At 37.8% G+C, this 24,883-nt stretch overlaps 2 protein-coding genes across 3 annotated transcripts; both read left to right on the top strand.

Annotated features, from left to right (window-relative positions):
• Positions 1-6,680: 6,680 nt before the first annotated feature.
• LOC141720688 (pentatricopeptide repeat-containing protein At5g47360-like) lies at positions 6,681-10,771 on the top strand. Of its 2 annotated transcripts, none has more exons than XM_074523251.1 (2): positions 6,681-8,937; positions 10,447-10,771. In XM_074523251.1, exon 1 carries the CDS (start codon positions 6,842-6,844, stop codon positions 8,303-8,305), a length of 1,464 nt encoding a protein of 487 aa, XP_074379352.1. In that variant the 5' UTR covers positions 6,681-6,841; the 3' UTR covers positions 8,306-8,937; positions 10,447-10,771. The 2 variants fall into 2 exon arrangements, with proteins under 2 accessions (XP_074379352.1, XP_074379351.1); XM_074523250.1 differs by having other exon boundaries at positions 6,681-8,971.
• A 2,489-nt stretch (positions 10,772-13,260) lies between these two features.
• LOC141719418 (uncharacterized) lies at positions 13,261-15,158 on the top strand. The gene is made up of 3 exons (XM_074521796.1): positions 13,261-13,895; positions 13,941-14,534; positions 14,654-15,158. The coding sequence occupies exons 1-3, from the start codon at positions 13,261-13,263 to the stop codon at positions 15,156-15,158; spliced, it is 1,734 nt and encodes a 577-aa protein (XP_074377897.1).
• Positions 15,159-24,883: the final 9,725 nt, after the last annotated feature.

Here is a 24,883-nt window from a genome sequence, read left to right as displayed (position 1 = left end):
AAAAGCTGTTCAGTTTTGATTTTTTCATTAATGAATTCAAAATCTGATCAGTTTTTATTTTTTTCATTAATGGAGCAGTTTAATTCAGACATTAAGTGTGTGGACAGTTTCATTTTTCCTCTCCTATAAATAGAGGCTAAACTGAATGAATGAGATATAACATACACTACATTCTGATCTCTTCTCTTCAACCTCTCTGCATTTCTCTCCCATAAGTCCTTAAGTGCTGATATTTTTCCGGCGACTGAGGTGCTGGTCGAAGTGGAGGTTTTGTTGCTGCTGTTAACATAAACTCCGAGCTGTTTTATCCTGGTGGAGATATTGCGCACATCCCAAACGCAGCAGGTAGGGGGCAATAATCTCTTCAAGAGCAGCCAGGACTTCGAGCAAGGCCTGGTGACTCAGCTGTGATCATTTTCTTGGCATTTTGTATCTGTAAACCTTTGTTTCAGTCACGGTTGAAAGCTATGGTTTCGGGTACATCTCTCTTTCTCTCTTCGTTATTTCAGTTACTGATTTTGTTTACCTGCATGTTTTGTTTTGTTAACTGTGGTCTTGGCCTAAACTTGTTAAATTCTTTATACACTTGCCTCTATGTTGCTATACTTGTTAGTGAGATATCCAACATATCACTCCTCTCATAGCTCCATAATCCAGCTGTACCTGCAAGGAAAATCACCTTAGCCATCCTTAAGGAGGTCACAGGTGGTGCAATGGGAGTTCACAAATCCCCATCCTTGTTAAACTCGTCAGATGAATCTGAGTCATAATCTACAAGTTGCTAGTTTCCCTTTTAGGGTTCCAGATTTGAATTCTGGGAAGGTAAACAATGATCCAAAGAATTTAGCATAAAGATCAAAGTTCCCTTCTAATGCCTGTGAAGACATTTCCTTGTAACTCATCAGGTAATATCTGAATCATTGTCAACAAGTTGCCGATCTGCACCTATGTCAGATCCACTATCCGCAGATGCATCCAGGGGATTTAAGCCTGGGGAGGTAGACACTGACCACTGACATATGGCTTTTGGATCAGTATCCTCTCCTAACACCTGTAAAGGCAATTGGTCCACTAACGAACCTTGAACAATCGAATCTGACCTTAAAATGGTCGAAACTCTTGTTTTCGTCAACTCATCCTTTGTGTGTGTAACCTCTCCTTGTGCATCAAGAATTGATTATGTTTGAAGTGGTGACACTACATCGGATACCTTGGCCGACAGGCAAAATTCAATAGATGCACCCTGTTGAGAGAATGAATCTAGTAACTGATTTTGTGCCTTTTCAACCATTACATCTTTTTGAGAAGATGTATGGGGGTTAGCAGTTGTCTCGGTTTAAATACTACTCATCTATGTAGGAGACAGAGCTACTGGGTTGACTACAGAACCTTCCTTATGTGGTGCACTAGGCACTATCTCCCTCACGCTCATTCATACTACTTTTAGTGGTAAAAGAGTGTTGGTTGGTTCTGTTTTTGTGTTTGTCTTTACAGTCTGGGATAGATGTTGTGGGTTTTCAACCTCATGACTGTCAATGAAAGAAAGTCATAGGAGACTGAACCTGTATCATAGAACATATGGTAATAAAGAGAAAATGATTTACAATAGTGATTTCAAAAGATTTTACATGACATAAGAAATCACTAATGTAGAAAGAAGTTTGATTTTGTTTTTCAATATGAATGAGTTTTTGATAAAACATTGATCACTTAGGGTAAAGTCTAAGTAATTCTCATTCATGTCAAAAACTTACAAATATCTGCAACATAATGTTAACAAGATATCATTGACCGATACTTGTCAAGTACTTTAGATACTAATTGTTATGTTGCATAATCAATATATCACTGCACATATAAAACAATATGATTGTGCTTAGTGATAAGATAGTTATTAATATGACGACTCTACTTATTCATATAAAATTATAACTTCTGTTAGAGTGCCATACCATGTCCTTGACGATTGCTTGAGCAGTATACTAGTTCATACCAACCTGAAGTGAGATTGTGAAGAAGAAATTGCATAGTCCAATAGATCTGCAGCTGCAAAGTCCATAAACTGTGGTGCATTGACTTCCTCTTTTGACTTACCAACCAGGAGTACACTTGTACACATCTTACTAGAGTACAATTCCAAGTGTAATGTGCAGCAGGTGTCTGATATGTCGTAATATTCTCAAGTCTCGTCACTGGTGCTATATGTTGGATACTGCTTCCTGATAATAACCTAGCACAATATACAAAATTACAATGATAACATTCCGAGCTTGCAAACAGCCATATCCCTCAGATAAACCTTTGCTGTTATCTCCAAAGGTAACCAGGGGGCCAGCTTTCTCAATCCACATTTGATAGCAGGGCTCTATCTCCGGTCATATGTCTTGATAATCCACTTGTCAAGAATCCACACTACCAGTTATACCTGTATACTGCCCCTGCACTTCAAATGGATTAGACCTTCTTCGGAACCCAAACTTGGTTGGGCCCGGCATACTTGTAGAACTGTCCTTTGTCAGGCAAAACAACATTTTTAATTTTAATTGCCTCAACTTTCTCAATGACTGAACATTTGACCTTGTAAACAGCGTTAACAAATTTCTGTTTAAGCTTAGGCACAAATGTCTCCTTTCTAGCCTTAGAAGGACTAGCAGTCTTAGACCTATCATGCTTCTTGTTATTCACATGCTGACGAGGAGTAGTCTTATCATTAGACACATGCTTACCATTAAAATAAGCATACATCATATTAAAAGCACAAGACATACAATTAGCAACACCACATGCTTTATGAGAGTGATTAACAGCATGCAATTTATGCATGGTAGACATGGCATTATTGTTATCCAACTCATGTGTGTCTGAGTTAGTCTCAGTTGCTTTCACAACTTTGACTGGAACTTTCGACTCACTTGACTTGGAAACAATCTTCTCATTAGCATGATCTTCAGCACGTATTTCTTCTTGAATAACAGAAGAGGTCGCATCAAATGGTTCAGCAATTGATGCTTTATAGAGGGGTTCATCAACACCCTTAAGCACATGTGGTACTTCCCTCCCTTTAGCACAGACATGAGGAGGGGAGTTTATGCCTAATTCTCCAATAGCAGCATTGTAATCATATCCTATTCCAGATGTTTGATTAACAGCTTGCTTACTGTAGAACTCTTTAGCCTTCGAACAAGAATTGAAGTAGGCTCTAACCTTAGTCTCAAGACCGGTGATCTTGTCTTTGAGAATAGTTTCGAGTTTTCTATAACAGTCAACTCTATTCTCTAGAAAAGATACCTGTTCTTTTAATTTGTCTTGATTAATGTGCACAAGTCTTAATTCATTGACCTCTTTCTCAAGGTCTGTGATCTGTAAACTTAACAGTTCATTATCACGACGTGCACAATCTAAGTTACCTCTTAGATGATAAACCATTTCAGCATCAGAAAGTTTTACCTCTATTCTTGACGATGAAGCTTTTCCATCAATAGCCATAAGAGCAAGATTTCCTTCATCTTCATCTTCACTGTCAGTATCATCCCAGCTTCTTCCCTTTGCCAGATAAGCCCTTTCAGAGTTCTTTCTTACTTGCTTTGGCTTTCTACATTCTGTGGCAAAGTGTCCCAACTCATTGCAGTTATAGCATCTAATGGTGCCCCGATCAACCATCCCTGTTTGGTATCCACCACTGCTGGTGTTAGAGGATGAAGATCCACCTTTCTGGAATTTGTTGTAGTTGGACTTGTACTTCAGCTTGGGATTCCTCTTGAATCTGACATGGGAGAATCTCTTGACAATTTGGGCCATTGACTCGTCTTCCAATTGCTCCAGCTCTTCCAAGGAATAAAAATCATCACTTGATTGATTTGTAGTAGGAGGATCATATTCTGCTACTAACATATTTTCCTCAGCCTTGGAATACTGTACCATTCTCTCCAATTGTTGAGATTGCTGTTGTTGTTGACCTTCAGCTACAAGTGCAGTAGATGTGCTGACCATTCTATCCTTCCCGTAGACTTCCTTCTGTTGAATCTGCTCCAACTCATAGGTTTTTAACACTCCATAGAGCCTGTCCAAAGAAATCTCACTCAGATCTCTAGCTTCTCTAATGGCAGTGATTCTATGTTCAAGATGAGCTGGCAGTGTTAACAGGAACTTTTTGTTGACCTCCCTGATTGAATAATACTTTCCATTGATGTTCAGGTTGTTGATCAACGTGTTGTACCTCTCAAACACTTCAGTAATTCCTTCTCCTGGATTTGATTTGAAATGTTCATATTCAGAGGTTAGGATTTCCAACTTGTTCTCCCTAACTTCCTCTGTGCCTTCATTAATCACCTCAATAGTTTCCCACATGTGTTTGGAATTTTTACAGTTCATCACATGTCTGTTCATCAAGGGATCAAGGGAATCAATTAATATTAATTGAAGGCTGGCATCCAAGGAGGCTTCTTCCTTCTCAGCAGGAGTAAAATCTTCAGACTCTTTTGGATAGGTTCTAGCTTCAGTAGTCACCACACCATCTATTATTACCTCCGGTTCAATAATCATCGGAGTTTTTATACCCTTCTTTAACAAGTTTGAATATTTGGGATTTGCAACTTGTAAAAATAATAGCATCTTCTTCTTCCACATGATATAATTCTCTTTATCAAATTGTGGAATTTTAACGGTTCCAACTTTATGTGAAGTCATTATGAATTTTTGAATGAATAAAAATTCAAGGAGTTGAAAAATCACAAAAGTCTAGGATCTTGATTTGTTCGTTAATCAGAAGGCTCTGATACCAATTGTTAGGTCCCAATGTGTTTGTAGAAGGGGGGGTTGAATACAAACGTTACCAAATAATCGAATAAAATGCGGAATAAAAAATGTGAAACAAAATTCAAGTTAAATAAAAATATTATTAAACTTGAAAGGTGTTACAACAACTGTATCGATTACAAGGTATTAATCTCAAATCAATTATCACAAATCTAGAATAAATTCGACATGAACTTTTTCTATTTTTGCAATAATTAGAATCAAATGCTAAACGCGATTTGAGATTAAGTTCTAGGGATTTTGATCCGCTAGATTGTTACACAAGAACAAGATAAATAATTCTAGTGGTTTGGATTTAACATTAACAAACTAGAAATTGATCTTGAATTTCTGCAGATGAAGAATGTTATATTTCAAAGGCGGCTGCTTTCTTTTGTTCTTGACTTGTGTGTATTTTGATTGAGTTAAAAATGATATGCTGCTTCTCTGCTTCTATTTAATCAATCAGCTGATTCAATTGAATTGGAATGACAATCCTTTAAGCTTGCAAGACTTTCGGTAGGACAATTGAATGAACTAGCAAGACAATCTGAATGAACTAGCATGACAATCAGAATGAACTAGCAAGACAATCTGAATGAACTAGCATGACAATCAGAATGAACTAGCAAGACAATCATCCTCCTGATGTAACTTTCGGTGTGACAATTGAATATGGCCTAGCATGACAATCGGTATGACAATCCTGATTGTCATGCTAGTTCATTTTCAATTGTCTTGCTGATTTAATGCTTGAATTTAATCCAATTAAACTTCTGAAAATTCCTAAAATTCCTAGAATTAATTCAGAATTAATTAATCAATTAATTCAATTAATAAATAAATTATTCTTCGCAGATATAATTTATTTTCTTAATTAAATTAGATGACTCAATTAATTAATAGAGAATTAATTCTAGTCTTGAGCAGCAACCATTCTTCTGCAAATCTTCTGAAAATCACTGAAAATTATGAATCAATTCCACCACTTCAACGTTGACACTCGATGTACTGTCTGGTTCATGAGTGACTAACTTCCGTGACGTTTCTTCATGTCTTGACTTTGACACTTTGATTTTCTTCAGATTAAATCCTTGTAATTAATGATACTCTGACGAGATCTCTGTCACTTGATTAAATCCACGATCTTGATTTATTATCACTGAGGCATGATCAACTTCTTGAACTTCTTCCAGTGAATTAACTCCTCAAGTCTGTAGATGAACATTGTCTCTGAATCCTTTGACAGATATTACTTTGCGAGATCTCTTTGACGGTCGATCCACTATTTACTTATTACATTCTTATTTGAGTTGAGTTGAATCCTCGAATATACAAATAGGTCTATGACATATGACTTACAGACAGTTCATCCAATAATTCAACAATCACTTCTCTACCTCGATCTGTATACTCCGAATCTCGCCATGAATTTTTTTTGCATCTTTTAGCCTCCCTAAATATCGAACAATTATAGAACCTCTAATCTGGGTTTTTGGTTCCAGGTTTCCAGGCTGCCCTCACACTAGCTTCGATCCCAAAGTAACAGTTGACAATCCCCATCCCATTTGAACTTGTAATTCTTCAATCTACACGAAACTTAATAAAGTTTGAGGGATAAGAACTATTTTTTTTCAAGAACATAGAAAAATGGGAAGAATGAAGTGAAAGGGTTCAATTAGCTTATTATAAGGGAAAAAATGGGACGGGTTATTAAATATTGACTAACTAATATTGGGTGAATACTGTCATGTTTCATGTCAGCTAACGTTAGATTTTTTTAACGTTGCTAACGGCTATAACTAAGTTAAAAGTTTTTAATTATTTTATTAGTTGACCAAAATTTTTTTCAACTTGATGATCTATTTACAAGTTATGTGCGGGTACGGTGACCGATTAGTGTTTTACCCGACATAATATGTTTCTGTTCATGTCCTGCGACACTGCGGTCAGCGGAGTTTGAAACTTAGAACTGAAAAGTGTAAACCTACTTTCACAACGAGTTTATGCAATGAAAATCCAAATATTCATCCCCTAAAATTCAAGAATGAGGTATGTTCTTAACTCAAAGCATAAAATGTCTCTATTTTCAATTTGTAGATATCTTTCAACAACCTCCTTTAAAATCACAAATCGAATCTTCCCAAAACAATTAAGCCCATCTTCTTCTGCACACATTTACTGGACCCATTTACAAAGAAATGTTCCCAACATTGAAAGAACTCTTAATAAAGTTAATGTTAAATTAGACCCTTTATCCCTAATTTCTGTTTTACAAACATGTGTTGATTTTAATCAGCCTTTATTAGGTCTTAGATTCTTTATTTGGGCTGGTATTCAACCTAGTTATGGTCATAGTTTGTATATGTATAATAAAGCTTGTAACTTGTTGAGAATTGATCGAAATCCCGGGATAATTTATGATGTTATTCATGCTTATGGGAATGAGAGGTGTTCTGTTAGTGTTAAGACATTTAAGGTTGTTTTGTGTTTGTGTAAGGAAGCTAAGCTTGGTAATGAGGGGTTATGGGTGTTGAGGAAAATGAGGGAGTTTAATTGTAGGGTGAATACGGTTGCGTATAATATTGTGATTAGGTCGTTTTGTTATATGGGTAATGTGGATGACGCGGTGAGGTTGGTGAGGGAGATGGGTTCAAGTGGGAATTTTCCGGATATGATTACGTATGGTGCGATGGTTAAGTGTTTTATCGATGGGGGTAGGTTGGATGAGGCTTTTGGGTTGTTTAGGGATATGAAGGCGCATGGGTGTGTGCCTAATACGGTGTTGTATTCGATTCTTATTGATGGAGTTTGTAGGTTTGGGAGTTTTGGGACGGCGTTGGAGTTGTTGGGTGAGATGGAGAATGGTGGTAAGAGTTGTAGACCAAATGCTGTTACTTATACGGCGGTGATTCAGAGTCTTTGTGAGGGCGGTAGGTCAGTGATGGCATTGAGCGTTTTGGACCGAATGAAAGCATTTGGTTGTTCACCTAATAGGATTACTTTGAGAACTTTGATTAATGGGCTTTGTGTAGAGAATAATGTAGAGGAGGCTTATAAGCTGATTGAACGAGTTGTAGAAGTGAATGATCTCTCTGTTGGTGAGTGCTATAGCTCCCTCGTTGTATCTTTGTTGTGGGTTGGAAAGTTCGAGGAGGCTGAGAATGTTTTCAGAATATTGTTAGCAGGTGGAGTGAATCCTGATGGTTTGGCTTCTAGCCATTTAATAAGAGGTTTCTGTTTCAAGGGAAGGGTTCTGGATGGGTTCCGCTTATACATTGACATCGAAATTTTGGGAAATGTATCTCCCATAGATGCAGATGTATACTCTCTTCTTTTGGCTGGGCTTATTGAGAACCACTATATGGTCGAAGCAGATAATCTTGCTGGGAAAATGATGGAGAGAGATATTCAACTAAAACCTCCTTATGGGGAACCTGTAGTTAATTATCTAATTAGTTCTGGAAAGGTTGTGTTACTGTCGCATTATTATAGGAGTCAGAAGGGATGAGGAGCCGATGTTCATTTTACGACTTGCAGTTCCTGGAGATCAGAAAAAGTTAAGCTTCTTGGCTTCTCGCTTGGAGTTGTTGATTGCTAGCAGTATGCACACAAGTTGAGTGGATGGTTTTACAACAATGTTATATTTACCATATAAGATGTACATCAGAAGCGGTTCTAGGTAGAGATCTTTGAGTTCTTGCAAATGTACTCCCTTTATGTGACCTGTTCATTTTTCTTCTTTTATTTGTTGTAGATTGAGCATGGACATGACGAATGTTGAAAAAGTCATTTTTGTTAGGAAAAGACAATGAGATTCTACAAGTTTAAGACTGTAGAATAAATTCCATCAACATTTAAGATATAACGAGACTATTAGTTGAAATCAATTTCTATCAGTATTAAATTTAGTGAGCTCATGACGCTTGATATCAAGAACTATAGGAATCTAAATTTCAAGGCAAATCCATCAGCATAGCGTGATCAGTATGTTGTCTGTCTTGAATTCTTGGGAAGATTCCAAATATGACCCCGGCAATGAAGATTTGGGGTGCCCCGGTGGTAGTACAGACTTGATGTGTTCTTTGTTTCTATATATGTGGTGACTGGTGATTCTTCTCAGCCTCCTTAATTTGGTGACAGGTGATTCTTCTCAGTATCCTTAGCTGTATACAAGGTAAGTTGAAAATTATGTATTGTAAATTGTAATGCATAATTGATCATTCTGTGGTGTAAATATATGGCAATGAATGACTATTGGCTTTCTGAGAGATTAAACATCAATGTATGGAGTTGATCATCTTTTTAGCCTTTCTTAATAATTCAGAAACTACTATTAGGTGGCACTGAATCTAATAAAATTTCCCCTCATATGCTTGATTTTTGGATTTACCTTTAATTTCAAATCCCTATACACTTTTCAGTTCTGCAGCTTTCTTTATAATTAGCCATCTCTAAAAGTCTTACTAAGAAGACTTGATTTTCTCGAATTTGGTATTTCTTCTTTCTCCAGACTCTAGGCCGAATATAGTTTTTTCTTCTGAGTTTTTTTTTTCTCTTTTTTTTGCTAAATAGTATTTTTTTTTTCTCTTTTTTACATATTTGTCTCAAGTTTTGTTCTCGTCATGTACATTTCGTAATTCTTTTTGATAATTTTTTTTGTCAGGTCTTTTTAATAAATTTTATCTCTTCTACTTTTGTCAGTTCGTTTGTCTGTTACTACTATATATAATGCTGGACTTTCTCTCGAGCCAAGGAAGTCTAGGTAAAGCTCGCATTAGAGGGACACAAAGGAAAAGAATTTCCCAAGGCTTCAATTTTTGTATTCATTATCAAATATATTGTAAAACCATTACTTTGACATAACCTAAAAAATCGCACCTATGAGATTGGCAGATAAAATATCGGACTTCTGGCTCTGGAGTGTTATTAAACTTATGAGGAATACTTTAAGATGAAAACTCTTAAACTACAAATGTGATTGGATGGTGAGTGCTTTAAGGGTGTTCAGCAATACTTTGTAGTCCTTATCCTATCCGTACTTGGGGAGTCGGGGGTAATAGTATTGACATACTGCTTATTACATAACCTTAATCAAAACTTACATGCCCAATGTATAAGGAATTAATACGGGTGGGTGATGATAATGAAGGAAAAACCGAAATTAATTATGAAGAGGATTCTGGGTTATTGAGGTTGATAAAGCAGTCCGAACATCTAAAATTTTTGGACCAACTATATAGATGAACTTTTCTTGGAAATGTTTAGTAAATGGGGGAATCAAATTTTCTGAAAACCCAAGGGATTGCTACTTAGACAAATGCGCGACTATATAGGGTCCATTTTTTAATGAAATTTCATTGTCTCTATTTGCCTTCAGCTCAGTTGTATATTTCTGTCTTGATCTTATATTATATGTACTTAGTAGGCCATGTACTCTTTGTTTTCATTCATAATCTAGTTGTATAAACCTGGAATATCTTTCATATTTTTTTCTGTTGACTGCTGAAGTGAATATTTGGCCTCTGATGAGAAATTAAAGTTGGAAATATGTTAGCTTTATGATAAGTCTGATCATATTAAAAATCATTGATATTATTATATTTTGCATTCTATGGTTGCTTACTAACAGGGCAGTATCCTTGTCTTTAGGTTAGGATGGCAATGGGTGCTCCTGGACTGTGTACCTGGAATCAAATTATGGTGATGAATTCACACGGTTTTGTAGTGCCAAGTGATTATGAGACCTGTGATCAAGGTTGTTGATAATTAAGATAGCATCAAGATTTTCAGTGGTAGTGTTAGGCAGTGCTAGGTAGTCTTGTGGCATTGATTTTACATGTTTACCCAACATTATCCCACTAAGTGCTGCTTCAGAATGTGCATAGATATGCAGGGTTTTCATATTGGTGTTGTAGAGACTGTTCTTTTGAATGAGCATGTACTATTTATTACAGTATCTTATTTCACTGTTGGATTAATTATCTTCTAAACTTGAGATTGTATTGGTCAATAAAGAGTCGAGAACACGAGTTCTTGTACTAAATGAAAGTATAAAAACAAATGTGTGAAGAACTTGAAATCTACATCACCAGTATTAGTAAAGTTACTTCCATTTTCATTTCTGTTTTTTTTTTTAAATCAGCATCTCATTGCATTAACAAACCAGTAGAAGGCCATCCAGAAGAGACTAGCAGCAGCATAGATCAATTCCCAACTTCACCTACATGGCTGCACTACTGCTGCAACCTCGACTACCACTAAAAACAAACAAGTAAATAAAACATACGGGGAACTAAAACAACAGGAAATAGACAAGTAAAGAAACCCAACTCATATTCGACCCTAAAATCAGATTAGAATAGATGAAATAGGTCATCGTCCTCGAGTTGTTCTTCATAAACTACACGATGCAACTGGGATGCCACCATCATTGATCCCCACATTAAGCATAAAAGCTTCTTCCAAACCACCACAGCCTTCCACCATCGCCTCATTGAAAGCCTCGATTTCTTCTTGGACCATTGGGATTTCAAAAAACTGATGACCAAGAGGACCCAGCCCCATATCCAAGTCCATTATCTGACCCAAAGCAGCAATTGGCTCATTGAAAATGTAGAGCCTTGTGAACAATTCTCCTCCTGACATGGCCAGATAAGTGGGAGGCTGGGAGCTCTGTTTCTTTCCGGCTAAACAAGCCGGAAGGAGCACGACCAGTTTGGATCCCTCAACCCTTATAAGTTATAAGCACTTGTTGAGGTTCTTGTTAGTCATAGGCCCAGTACGGTCCAACGACCGAAGGCCCATTAGATGACCATACTATTGAGCCGAATGCCCGACAAGCCCAGAAATCGAAGGCCCACAAAGAGCCACAAGCCGAGGCCCAACTTTCCCCCAACCGTTGGGATCATGCAATCATACCGCCCCCTTTCTCCTCCTCTCCATTAATAAGGTGTAACGGATGAACATTAATGGGAAAATCGGGTATAAAACCCCCTGGAAAGAAAGAAACAAGGATACATTCTCATTCTCTCAAACACTCTCTACTTTTCTTGTATCACTCTACCCACTTTACAACCATATTCTTATTCTCACACCGGAGGTGAATAGGGATGGCAATCGGGTCGGTCGAAATGGGTTTAGCAAAAACCAAATCCGAACCCGATTATTTTTCCCAAACCCGAACCCGGAAAAATCCGAACCCGAACCCATCGGGTTCGGTTCGGGTTCGGTTCGGGTTCGGTTCGGATTCAGGTTTGTAGATCACTATCAAATTGCACCTTAATTTGCACAAACTCTAGTGAAAAATTACTAGGATCTGGTTTGAGCAAAATGCTCATAAATATTACGATATTGAAAATTTTAGGATTGAATTAGAGGGTTTTCAGAAGACAATGGATAATATACCTCTATGAATAAAAATGTTGCTGAAATAATGCAACAATCTTGACCTTTTGTATACTTGTAGTGAAAATGCTGCTAAAAACATATTTAAACAACTTTAATGCAATTGTTTGTAAAAGTATAATTTTTTAGTACTAATATTAGTAATATATTATATTCTATATTATATTATTACTTATAAAATATAAAATATTAATTATATAATAACACCGGTTTCAGATCGGGTTCGGGTTCGGGTCGGAACGGAACGGGTTTCGGGTTTTCGGGTCGGGTTCGAAACGGTATGCCTTTAAACCAAACCCGACCCGAAAATGGTTCGGGTTTAAAAATCAAACCCGAACCCGAATCCAAACCCGAAATATTCGGGTTCGGTAAAACCCGATCGGATCGGTACGGATCGGGTATCCATCGGTTCGGTACAAATTGCCATCCCTAGAGTTGAATCGGGGGGACAATCTCTCGCATTCTCTTCCCTTTCAGGTCGCGGCCGAAGGCAGTTTCTGAGTGGCCGAAACCTGTTGATTCGTTCTGAAGGAATCTGGGCGTAACTTTTGGTGCTGTTTGCGGGAACCTACAAGAATCACTAACGAGGTATCGAGACAATGACCAACATAGTTTCTGAGCAAACGCCGCCACCTGGTTTCCCTCCACATGATGGGGGCATACGTCCACCCTGGTGGATGCCGATGGAGTCATCAAACTGACTCCCTAAGAAGAAGCCTTGCTCCTAAAGATTTGAGCAGAAAAGTTAGTTGCGGAGAAGGGCAAGGTGAAAGATGATCAAGCAGAAAAGGAGGCAGAGGCCCGCACTAAGCGAAGAGAGGCCAATGCTTTATTACTGAAAGCCTTACAGCTCCAGAGGGAGGAAATTGAGCTACAAGAGAAAGCATTGCGCGAAGCACTACAGGCTGATGAACCAGAAAGAACCACCAAGCACAGGAAAGATCGCAGGGCGTATGACAAAGAAGATGAGTCCAACTCTGATTCGCATCCCCGAAGGAAACAAATGAAGCAACCCTTTTCATCTGATTCGGACGAGGAGCCCGATGGGTCCCGACTAGGATGACCCGCCTGGAAAAGGCTATGTTCGGCGATAGACGGGTCGATCAAGAGCCGATCGTGACAGAAGAAATTGAACAGTATCGACCCCCTTCAGGCAAGGAAAGGCAGTTCCCAAAGATGAGTGAGTTTAATGAAAAGGGAGACCCCGAAGACCATTACGAAAAATACGAGTTGCTGATGATTAGAATGGGACATAATGACATCATGCTCCACAAGATGTTCAAGACCTATCTGAAGGGATCGGCCTCGATGTGGTACAAATCTCTCAAACCCAGGTCCATCGGGTCATATGAGCAGCTGAAGAGAAAGTTCATGAAGTACTACTCGCACTTATGTCGAAAGACGAAGGACACTGAGGCCCTGGTCCATTGCAGACAGAGGGCGAATGAAGAGTTAGGGGATTATTTGGCTCAGTTTAAGGAGGAAGCTGGAATGGTCACCAATCTAGACAAAGTCAAAGTTATGGGCTTCCTAACGGCGGGGCGAGAGCCCTATAAAGGTAAGACAATTTTATCCTCTCTTTACGATTTCCCTCCCAAATCCCTGAATGATATATATGTGAGGGGCGAAAATATTCGCCGAAAAATGGAGAGTATTGGGGGATACAAGGACTCCCGAAGGGATGACAAATCGAAGTGAGCAGACAGATACAAAATCTCAAGATCTGGTATTGACCGAAGGGACAGTAAGAAAGAAGGGAGAAAAGAAACTGATCGTGGGGTCGAACGATGTCGAGATAGAGATTATGCCGTATTCACCCCTCTGAATGCACCGATCTCCAAGATTCTCCATGAGATCAAGGGCAAGCCTAGGTTCGTTCGGCCTGCCAAGATGAAAGTCCCAAATCATAAGAAAACACCCGACAAATACTGCGATTATCACAGAGACAAGGGTCACAATACTGACGAATGCTACCATCTCAAAAAGCTAATCGAGCGAATGATCAAAGAGGGCGAACTTAATCAGTTCGTCCGAGATCTACGTGACAAACTGGGGCCGAAGGACAACCAAGAAGAACAAGAAGCTGAAGAGCCCGATCGAAGAGACATGATAAGGGGCAAAGTGAAGACAATATCTGGGGGCAGTGTTATGGACAAGGATAACAAAACAGCGAAGAAAAAGTATGCCCGACAAGTGTACAATCTCTATCAGTTCGGACAGGAGAATCCCCGCATGCCCATGACTTTTAGCACTGAGGATTATGAGGACGTCATTTGCCCGCATGAGGACCCTCTCATCATCAACCCTATCATTGGGCATTTAAAATTTGGAAGGTGATGGTGGACACCGGAAGTTCGGCCAACATACTGTTCCACAAGACTTATTGCAAGATGAACTTGGCGGGAGAATAGTTAGAGCCCTATAACAAAACCCCTCTCTATGCCTTCGGAAGGCACCCTATACAGTTTGAAGGTACAATTACACTTCCCGTCCTCCTGGGTAAATTGCCATATACCGTGGAAAAACTTGTGAAGTTCTACGTGGTTCAGATCGAGAGCCCATATAATGCTAACTTGGAAAGGCCATTCATATCAACCTTCAAAGCAGTAGAATCTATACCCCACCTCAAGCTTAAGTTTCCAACCGAGAAAGGGGTAGGAGAGATGAGGGGCGATCAAAAAACTGCCCGAATTATAATGTTGGAAGATTTAGAGAAGGATCAGGACTATGAGAAGCCAGATGAAACTGAAAAGAGAAAAAGGGCTGAAGCAGAGCTCAGTGGGAGCAGAGAGGCACTGAACATTGAGTTGGAGAAGTTCGGAGCAGATCTTTCAAGTCCGATCGCCGAACCAGTGACCGAGACTGAAGAAGTAGAGCTGTATGCTGGCCATTCGGGAAAATTGGTTCAGATTGGGAGAAATATGGAAAAAGATATGAAGGAAAAGGTAATCGTGTGATTCAACAGTACCATGATGTATTCTCCTGGGGGTCGGAAGACATGCCTGGTTTGGATCCCAAGATGGCTAAGCACTGCCTGAATGTGTAGCCCAAGGCCAAACCAGTAAAGCAGAAGAAGAGAACTTTTGCAGTCGAATGATAGAAGGTAATAGAGGCCGAAGTAGAAAAACTGTTGGAAGCCAAGTTCATAGAAGAAATTGAATACCCCGACTGGTTAGCTAACGTGATAGTCGTCAAAAAATCCAATAGAAAGTGGAGGATGTGTGTGGACTATACAGATCTCAATAAGGCGTGTTTGAGGTCCACTACCCCCTACCTAGCATCGATCAACTGACAGACGCCACGGTTGGTTACCAGGTACTTAGTTTTCTTGATGCTTTTCTGGTTATCACCAAATTGCCATGAATGATAAGGATGTGCCCAAGACAGCGTTCTTAACTCCGAAGGGGACTTATGCTTATATTAAAATGCCCTTCAGACTTAAAAACACTGGAGCCACATTCCAGCAATGGTGAACAAAGTGTTTAAAGAACAGATCAGTCGGAATATGGATGCTAATATGAACGACATGATTATAAAGTCCATGTTCCAAGACCACGCCGAAGATTTGAAAGAATGCTTCAAAACTCTCCGAAAAAATAATATGAGGATCAATCCAAAAAAATGCACCTTCGGAGTATCCAGTGGCAAGTTCCTGGGCTATATGGTCAGCACCCATGGGATAGAGGCGAACCCTGAGAAAATCAAAGCAATCAACAACATGGAAGCCCCTAAATGCATCAGAGATATTCAAAAGTTATCCGACCGACTTGCCGCCCTTCGGTGATGAAAGGCATATGTCATAGCCTATTTGTTTATTTGAGGATTTAACTCAACTCAAATAAGAATGTAACAAGTAAATAGTGGATCTACCGTCAAAGAGATCTCTCAAAGTAACATCTGTCAAAGGATTCAGAAATAATGTTCATCTACAGACTTGAGGAATTACTTCACTGGAAGAAGTTCAAGAAATTGATCAAGCCTCCGTGATATCAATCAAGATTGTGGATTTAACCAAGTGACAGAGATCTTGTCAGGGTATCAGATAATTACAGGGATTTAATCCGAAGAAAATCAAGTTATCAAAGTCAAGACATGAAGAAACGTCACGAAAGTTAGTCACTCATGAACCAGACAGTACATCGAGTGTCAACATTGAAGTGGTGGAATTGATTCATAATTGACAGTGATTTTCAGAAGATTTTCATAAGAATGGTTGCTGTTGAAGAGTAGTATTAATTCTCTATTAATTAATTAAGTCATATAGTTTAATTAAGAAAATAAATTATATCTGCAAAGATTAATTTATTTATTATTTGAATTAATTGATTAATTAATTGTTAGATATATTTGATAATGTCATGGCTAATATGTTTTATGTTTAGCTTTCAGATCTTACTTGAACAGGATAAATCAGTACTTAACTGTTGATCAGTACTTATACTGGAAGTCAGGACTTAAGGATATCAGTATATATGTTATCAGGAGATAATCGTCAGAAGATAGATATCAGAACTTAAGTGCTGAAGGACAATCAGATAAGGACAGTAGCTGATTAAAGGAAAGAAGATCAAGATAAACATAAGAAGAGATATGCATGAAGAAGGAATTCCGTAAAGAATGGAATACTTGGAAGAAAAGATATCTGATTGATATATTTTAGGAAGCAGAATTATATTCCATATCAATTAGCGATTATCTTGTAACTGTGTAGTATATAAACACAGATACAGGGTTTACACTATAAGTGTTATCATTATTAGAGAAGATTATTCATTGTAACCCTAGCAGCTCTCGTGATATTTATTCATCACTGAGAGGTAACAGTTCCATACTGTAACAGAGTTTATTGTTTCAATAAAGTTTGTTTTCTGTTACTTAAGTTCTTAAAGTTAGATTTGAGTGTACTATACACTGTATTCACCCCCTCTACAGTGTGTGTGTGACCTAACAATTGGTATCAGAGCCTATCTGTTAACATACATACAGTTAAAGATCCAAACACAATCATGTCGGACACAGAAACTCCAACTAAGCCTACCAAAACTGAGGAACCACCAAAGACACAAATTCAGAGTCGGTATGAGACCATCAGAGTTCCCATACTGAGACCATCTGAATATCTCATATGGAAGGTAAGGATGACCATGTTCCTGGAAGCAACAGATCCAGAATACCTTGATAGAATCAAGGAAGGCCCTCACAAACCAACCAAACTCGCTGTTGCAGTTGCAGTTGCAGGTGAAGCAGCAAAGACCGTACCAAAGGAAAAGAGTGATTATACTGCTGAAGACATAGCATCAATTGCTAAGGATGCTAAAGTACGACACTTACTGCATAGTGACATTGATAATGTAATGTCAAACAGGGTAATCAACTGCAAGACTGCTAAGGAGATATGGGATGCTCTGGAAACAAGGTGTCAGGGAACTGACATAATTAAGAAGAACAGGAAGACAATACTCACTCAAGAGTATGAACACTTTGACTCAAAGACTAATGAGTCATTGAATGATTTATATGATAGATTTGTCAAACTTTTGAATGATTTATCATTAGTTGATAAAGAGTATGATCTTGAAGATTCAAACCTTAAGTTCCTGTTAGCTCTTCCTGAATGCTGGGATTTGAAGGCAACGACAATAAGAGACAACTACAATCTTGATGAAACAACTCTTGACAAAATCTATGGAATGCTCAAGACTCATGAGCTGGAGATGGAACAAAGAAGCAAGAGAAAAGGAGGAAAGTCAAGGACAGTTGCTCTTAAGGCTGAAGAAGAATTCCCCAAAGCAGCTTCCTCAAAGAAAGACAAGGGTAAAGCTCTTTTCATAAAGTCTGATACTGAGTCATCAAGTTCTGAGAGTGATGATGACTCAGATTCTGAAAGCTTGCCTGAGACTGATGCTGATGAGGAGATGATGAAGCTGTGTGTTCTTATGGTGAAAGGAATCACAAAGATTGCATACAGGAAGTTCAGGAAGGGAAAGAAGTTTTCCAGGAAAGGCATAAGTTCTGATAAAAGGAATTTCAGAAGATCTGAAGGCAGAGGAGGAAAGTCTGACAGAGGAGATTACACCAATGTTAAATGCTATAACTGTGGTGAGAAAGTCCACATATCTCTTGACTGCAAGAAGGTAAAGGGTGACAAAGGCAAGGCTTTTGTCACAAAGCAGAAAAGCTGGACAGACACCTCAGACTCTGAAAGTGAGGAAAACTATGCATTGATGGCAAATGCTGATAAAGAAAGTGCTGAGAGCAGTTCTGAAGCTGCTGAAATAAAGGTACCTCAGACTACTTATGCTTTTCATACTGATGATATAAATGAGTTGAGAAGATATCTTAAAACCATGTTTGTTAGCTATAGAGATCAAACTTTAATATGTGAAAGATTAACTTCTGAAAACTTTGCATTTAAGAAAAGAAATGATTTCTTAGAAAAAGAGTTAGTCATGTTCCATCAAACTCAGAAGGATAGAGATGATGCTTTTTATGTTAGGAATGAAGTGCTAAAATTAAATGAATCTCTAAAAACTGAGTTAGAAAAGGAAAGAGAGATTATCAGGACTTGGACTAACTCTGGCAAAACAACTCAAAATTTGCTAAGTAGTGGAAACTGGAAAGAGGGCTTAGATTATGGAGAAGATAAGAAAGATAAAGGAACTGAAGAAATTAAGTCTGTTGATAAACAAAAGCCAAAGTTAAAACCTGTTAAGTTTGTAACTGTAAAGTCTGAAAATGAAAAATCAGAAGTTACAAAGAAATTAACTTCTGATAAACTAAAACAGGAAAAGACAGCTGAAGTGAACATAGGCTTAATGACAAAGAAGCAGCTTAAGCATAAGCTGAAAGATGTCAAGAATGCAAACAAAGTAAAATCACCTAGGAAAAATAGGAATGGAAAGGAAGGTGTGAATAAAAGCAATGATTATAAACCTGTTCCTGATGCTCCTAGGAAAACATGTCATAACTATGGAAGTTCTAACCATCTGGCTTCTTTTTGCAGGAAGAATAAGAATATTAACTCATTACCTTCAAAATCAGGAGTTAAGAGTCAGTCTGTTAGATACAAACCACAAAATCCTTGTTTTCATTGTGGTAGTTTATGGCATTCCATTTATACTTGTAAGGAATATCATAGTTTATACTATGATTATTATCATACTATGATTATTATCAAATAAAACCTTCTTTGAAGAAAGTTTCCATTGTTCCTTCTAGTGTAAATTCTGATTCAAAGTCTGATAGTATAAGTTCTGATAAGAAAAATGTTAACATAAACTCTGATGCTAAATCCGCTGCAAATGTTAACAAACTTAATAAGGCCAAAGGATCCAAGCAAGTCTGGGTCCTTAAAATTAATAATTAGTGGTCTTTGTGATTGCAGGGCAACAGGAAAAATATTCTAGTTCTGGAAAGTGGATGTTCAGGACATATGACTGGAAATAAGGCCCTGCTATCAGACTTTGTGGAGAAAGCTGGCCCAAGTGTTTCTTATGGAGATGGCAACATTGGAAAAACATTGGGATATGGCAATATCAATCTTGGAAATGTCATAATTAAAGAAGTAGCTCTAGTCTCAGGACTTAAACACAACCTACTGAGTATAAGTCAAATCTGTGACAGAGGTTATCATGTTGATTTCTTTGAAGAACACTGTGAAATTGTGAGTAAATCTAAAGGCAAAGTTATTCTGAAAGGATACAGGCGTGGTAACATTTATGAAGCTAAGCTTTCAACAAGTACTGATGGTTCTGCAATCTGTCTGATGAGTAGAGCATCAATTGAAGAAAGCTGGAATTCGCATAAGAAACTCTCTCATTTAAATTTCAACAATATAAATGAACTGGTCAAGAAAGATCTTGTGAGAGGATTGCCAAACACAGTATTTGCTCCTGATGGTCTTTGTGATTCATGTCAGAAAGCCAAACAAAGAAAATCTTCATTCAAGAGCAAGACTGAATCATCAATTCTTGAGCCTTATCATCTAATACATGTTGATCTATTTGGTCCAGTAAATGTCATGTCTATTGCAAAGAAGAAGTATGCGTTGGTCATAGTGGATGAGTTCACCAGATACACATGGGTGTATTTTTTGCATACAAAAAGTGAAACTGCATCAACCTTGATTGATCATATCAAACATCTGGATAAAATGGTCAAAGATTCTGTGAAAGTTTTAAGGAGTGATAATGGCACTGAGTTCAAGAATTCGATAATGGAAGAGTTCTGCAAAAGCCATGGAATAAAGCAGGAATCTTCTGCTCCTGGAACTCCACAGCAAAATGGAGTTGTTGAAAGGAAGAATAGAACTCTCATTGAAGCTGCACGTACAATGCTTGAAGAAGCAAAGCTTCCAACCTATTTCTGGGCTGAAGCTGTGCCGACTGCTTGTTTTACTCAAAATGCAACACTCATTAACAAGCATGGAAAAACACCATATGAGATGGTGAAGAAAAAGAAGCCAAATCTGAAATATTTTCATGTATTTGGATGCAAGTGTTTTGTTCTCAAGACTCATCCTGAACAGCTATCAAAGTTTGATCTAAAAGCTGATGAAGGAATCTTTGTTGGATATCCACTTTCCACAAAAGCCTTCAGAGTCTATAATTTGAGAACAAAAGTGGTCATGGAATCTATCAATGTCTCTTTTGATGACAAAAAGATTACTGGTCTTGAAGATTTCATTGACCATGATCAGCTGAGATTTGAAAATGAAGACTCAAATTCTGATACAGAAAATCCTGATAGTCTAAGTCCTGATACTGTAAACTCTGATGGATTAAACTCTGATGTTATTGAAACTGTGGAGACTACGTCAAAGGAAGATGCACCTATGCAGGGGGAGCATACTCAAGATCCTACCACATCTCAAGAAACATCAGAACATACATCTGGCTCTTCAAGTTCTGATAAGCCAAGTTCTGATAGTGCTGAAAATCTAAATACTGAAGAATCCAACTCAGAGAGCATACTTTCAGGGGGAGCATCAGAAAATGAAAATGAAGATAGCATGGATCATGGGGGAGCATCCAGTTCTAGAGAAAACCTTCCATCTGCAAGGAAGTGGACAAAATCACATACACCTGATTTGATAATTGGAAATCCTGATGCAGGTGTCAGAACTAGAACAGGTACTTCAAATGAATGTCTTTACAATTCTTTTCTCTCTCAGACTGAGCCAAAGAAAGTGGAAGAAGCTCTTCAAGATGCTGATTGGGTGCAAGCAATGCAGGAAGAGTTGAATGAATTTGAAAGAAACAAAGTCTGGACCCCAGTGCCAAGACCAAAGAATAGATCTGTTGTTGGTACAAAGTGGGTATTCAGAAACAAAACTAACAGTGATGGCATAATTATAAGGAATAAGGCAAGGCTGGTTGCAAAAGGATATTCTCACAGGAGGGAATTTATTATGATGAAACATTTGCACCAGTTGCTAGGTTAGAAGCCATAAGGATATTCTTGGCTTATGCTGCTCACAAAAAGTTTACTATCTTTCAAATGGATGTGAAAAGTGCTTTTCTCAATGGAGAATTGGAGGAGGAGGTATATGTTGAACAACCTCCAGGTTTGTAGATACCAAAACATCCAGATTATGTCTACAGGCTTGACAAAGCACTTTATGGACTTAAGCAAGCTCCTAGAGCATGGTATGAGACTTTAGCTCAGTTTCTTCTGGAAAGTGGATTCACAGAGGGACAATAGACAAAACACTGTTCTACCTCAACCATGGAAAGGACTTACTTCTGGTTCAGATTTATGTTGATGATATCATTTTTGGATCTACAAATGATAAACTTTGCAAAAAGTTTGCCAAACTAATGCAGTCAAGATATCAGATGAGTATGATGGGGAACTTAGCTATTTTCTGGGCCTTCAAGTCAAGCAGAATGAGGAAGGCACTTTTATTTGTCAAACCAAGTACACCAGAAACTTGCTGAAGAAATTTGGAATGCAAGATTGTTCAAGTGCATCCACTCCAATGGCCACTGCGACAAAACTGGATAAGGATACCGGTAAATCAGTAGATATTACTGACTACAGAGGTATGATTGGCTCTCTACTCTATCTAACTGCTAGTAGACCTGATATCATGTATGCTACCTGTCTTTGTGCAAGATTTCAAGCAGATCCAAGAGAACCTCACTTAACAGCTGTAAAAAGAATCTTTAAGTATCTTAAAGGAATAGCTGCTCTGGGATTATGGTATCCTAGAGAATCAGATTTTAAACTAATAGGTTACTCAGATGCAGATTTTGCAGGTTGCAAAATTGACAGGAAAAGCACAAGTGGAAGCTGCCAATTTCTTGGAGGCAGATTGGTTTCTTGGTATAGCAAGAAACAAAAGTCAATTTCCACATCAACTGCAGAAGCAGAGTATATTGCTGCAGAAGCTGTTGTGCACAGATTCTTTGAATGAAGAATCAGTTACTGGATTATGGGTTAACCTATTTCAAAATCCCTATTTACTGTGATAATCAAAGTGCTATTGCTATGACAGGTAATCCAGTTCAACACTCAATGACAAAGCACATCAGCATCAGGTACCACTTCATCAGGGAACATGTGGATGAAGGTACAGTGGAATTGCATTTTGTTCCCATAGATCAACAACTAGCAGATATCTTCACAAAACCACTGTGTGAAGCTACTTTTACAAGATTGGTAAATGAACTTGGAATGGTTTTAGGTTCTTTCTCTAAATCTGCTTAGTCTTGTTCTGTGTTATCAGACTTTATGCTCAGTATTTACAGAATTAATCTCATTGTGTATTCTGTGCTTCATTGATAAATGTCTTTAAGTACTGACTGTTGTCTGATATATGTTTCTAAACTCTGATAAGTGATATGTCTGTTCAAGTACCTATTCAATCCTATGAGGATAACTGTGCTAGATACTGACCTAGTAGTCTTCAATAAACAAATGATTCCATGTAAGAAGTAATTATTTCAGTGGAAACCCTATGACACTAGCAAATTCTGATAATTGAGCTTAGTTAAGTTTACTTTGTATATCTTATTACTAAGTCACAAATTAGAATAATGCTACTCATCTGTAAGTTCTGATACTAGTAAACTGTTGAAATTAACTAAGTGCTGATAAACCTCACTTATCAAAAGAAAAAGCAAAAAAGGATCAAAAATAAAATCAGGTACTCCTTTGAGATCTAGAGTAAAAATATGGAAGGGAAGACCCAAGTGCATTGCTGGTATTAAGTAAATATGCATTAGAAAAGCAAAATATTTTCTTGGTGGACTTTTCACACTCTATGATTACTGGAGAAATACTCTGATAATAGCATAAATTCTGATAAGCAGTCGTGACTCACTTACACTGAGAAGCCACTGTAAAATAGAATTTCAAAAGATGCATAAAATTAGCACAAAACAGTTGAGGTGGACTCAAGCATGAACTCATTCATCAGTAGGTTTTTAGGACAATGACAGCTCTTTAGCAAAATTTTAGTTATGCCTTATTTCTAAGATGTACTGAAGTGAATCAGACTTTACTCTTTGTCTGTTATTTAGCTGAATGCACACACTAATCACTCCCATCTGAATGATGAAAATTTCTGTGGTGGTCTATGTTATTTTAGATAAACAGTCATTGTGTCATTATTGCACAAATTCTGAGGACAAGTTCTAGTTACACGTTCTGATGATTAAGTTCTGAAGTCTATAACTCAGAACTTGTATGAGGATTTACTAAGATGGGCATTCCTTTTTCGAGTTAAGAAATTATGTTCTGATAACTGTTAAGTTCTGATATAGGTCTAAGTTCTGATTTCTCAGTCTAATCCTTTACTTGGCTTATCTGTGAATAAAATTTGATAACAGTCTCAGTTCGAACTAGAATATGTTGAAGTGGAAGATTAATAGTCACTATGATTAGGATTAATGGTATGCGTCCTTGAACAGTCCACTATTTCTTGTTTCTTGTGCGGTTTAAACCATGATTCCTCTTTCCAATGAATGTTATTCTTTTTCAAAGTCTAGGGAGAATAGGTAGAATTAATTCTACATGTCAGCATTCAATTTCTTTGCGTCTCCTGGCATTCTCTTGCCTATATAATCCGCCACTTCACATCAGTCTTTCCATCAAATTCTTCTCACACACTTATCTTCATACTTCTCTTTCAAAAACACAATGGTCAGATACAACATGTTTTTGAACCTACCAAAACTTTAAATGGAGCTAAGTTTGCCGAGTGGCAGCCAGGAATGGCATGTCACAAGCCATTCCTGAGGAGATATGGACTCTGTCCCACAGGAGGTACTGACACAACCTTCTGTTCTTCTATATGACTACCATCGCCATCTGGAGCGATTGGATGAGGAAAGGCTGGAAGCTCTCCGCCAGCAAGAGCGAATCATCCGACTCGCCATTCTGTTTATCGAGAGTAGGTAAGAAGAAGATGACTTAATCTTGTCTGCTTCCTGTTCTTCTTCATCATCAGCTTTGTCAGCTTCTTAGCTAGGACTAAGGCTGTTGATGTTTAGGATTAGAAGCTTAGGGAACATCTTGTATAAGTATTGATGTAATTTCCATTTCATAAATATATTGTCTTGATATATTAATGCAAGTTGTTTTTACTTCAAGATTTTGTCTCTGAGTTATTTTATCTTGTGTTGATAAATCCTGATTGATATTTCTGATGACATATAAATTTGTTTTATTAAGTTCT

Source organism: Apium graveolens, chromosome 4, assembly GCF_009905375.1.
Source record: "Apium graveolens cultivar Ventura chromosome 4, ASM990537v1, whole genome shotgun sequence".
Classification (NCBI taxonomy): domain Eukaryota; kingdom Viridiplantae; phylum Streptophyta; class Magnoliopsida; order Apiales; family Apiaceae; genus Apium; species Apium graveolens.
The sequence above is the reverse complement of the archived record's forward strand: the minus strand, read 5'-3'. Positions and strand labels throughout refer to the sequence as shown.

What these genes read in the sequence shown, in the direction of transcription:
- LOC141720688 (XM_074523251.1), top strand. Translation starts at nt 6,842, where the DNA reads ATGAGGTATGTTCTTAACTCAAAGCATAAAATGTCTCTATTTTCAATT.
- LOC141719418 (XM_074521796.1), top strand. Translation starts at nt 13,261, where the DNA reads ATGACCCGCCTGGAAAAGGCTATGTTCGGCGATAGACGGGTCGATCAA. An exon ending in CGAAGGGATGACAAATCGAA is followed by an intron (nt 13,896 to 13,940) that starts GTGAGCAGACAG and finishes TATTGACCGAAG; the next exon opens with GGACAGTAAGAAAGAAGGGA. An exon ending in GGGCATTTAAAATTTGGAAG is followed by an intron (nt 14,535 to 14,653) that starts GTGATGGTGGAC and finishes TGCCTTCGGAAG; the next exon opens with GCACCCTATACAGTTTGAAG.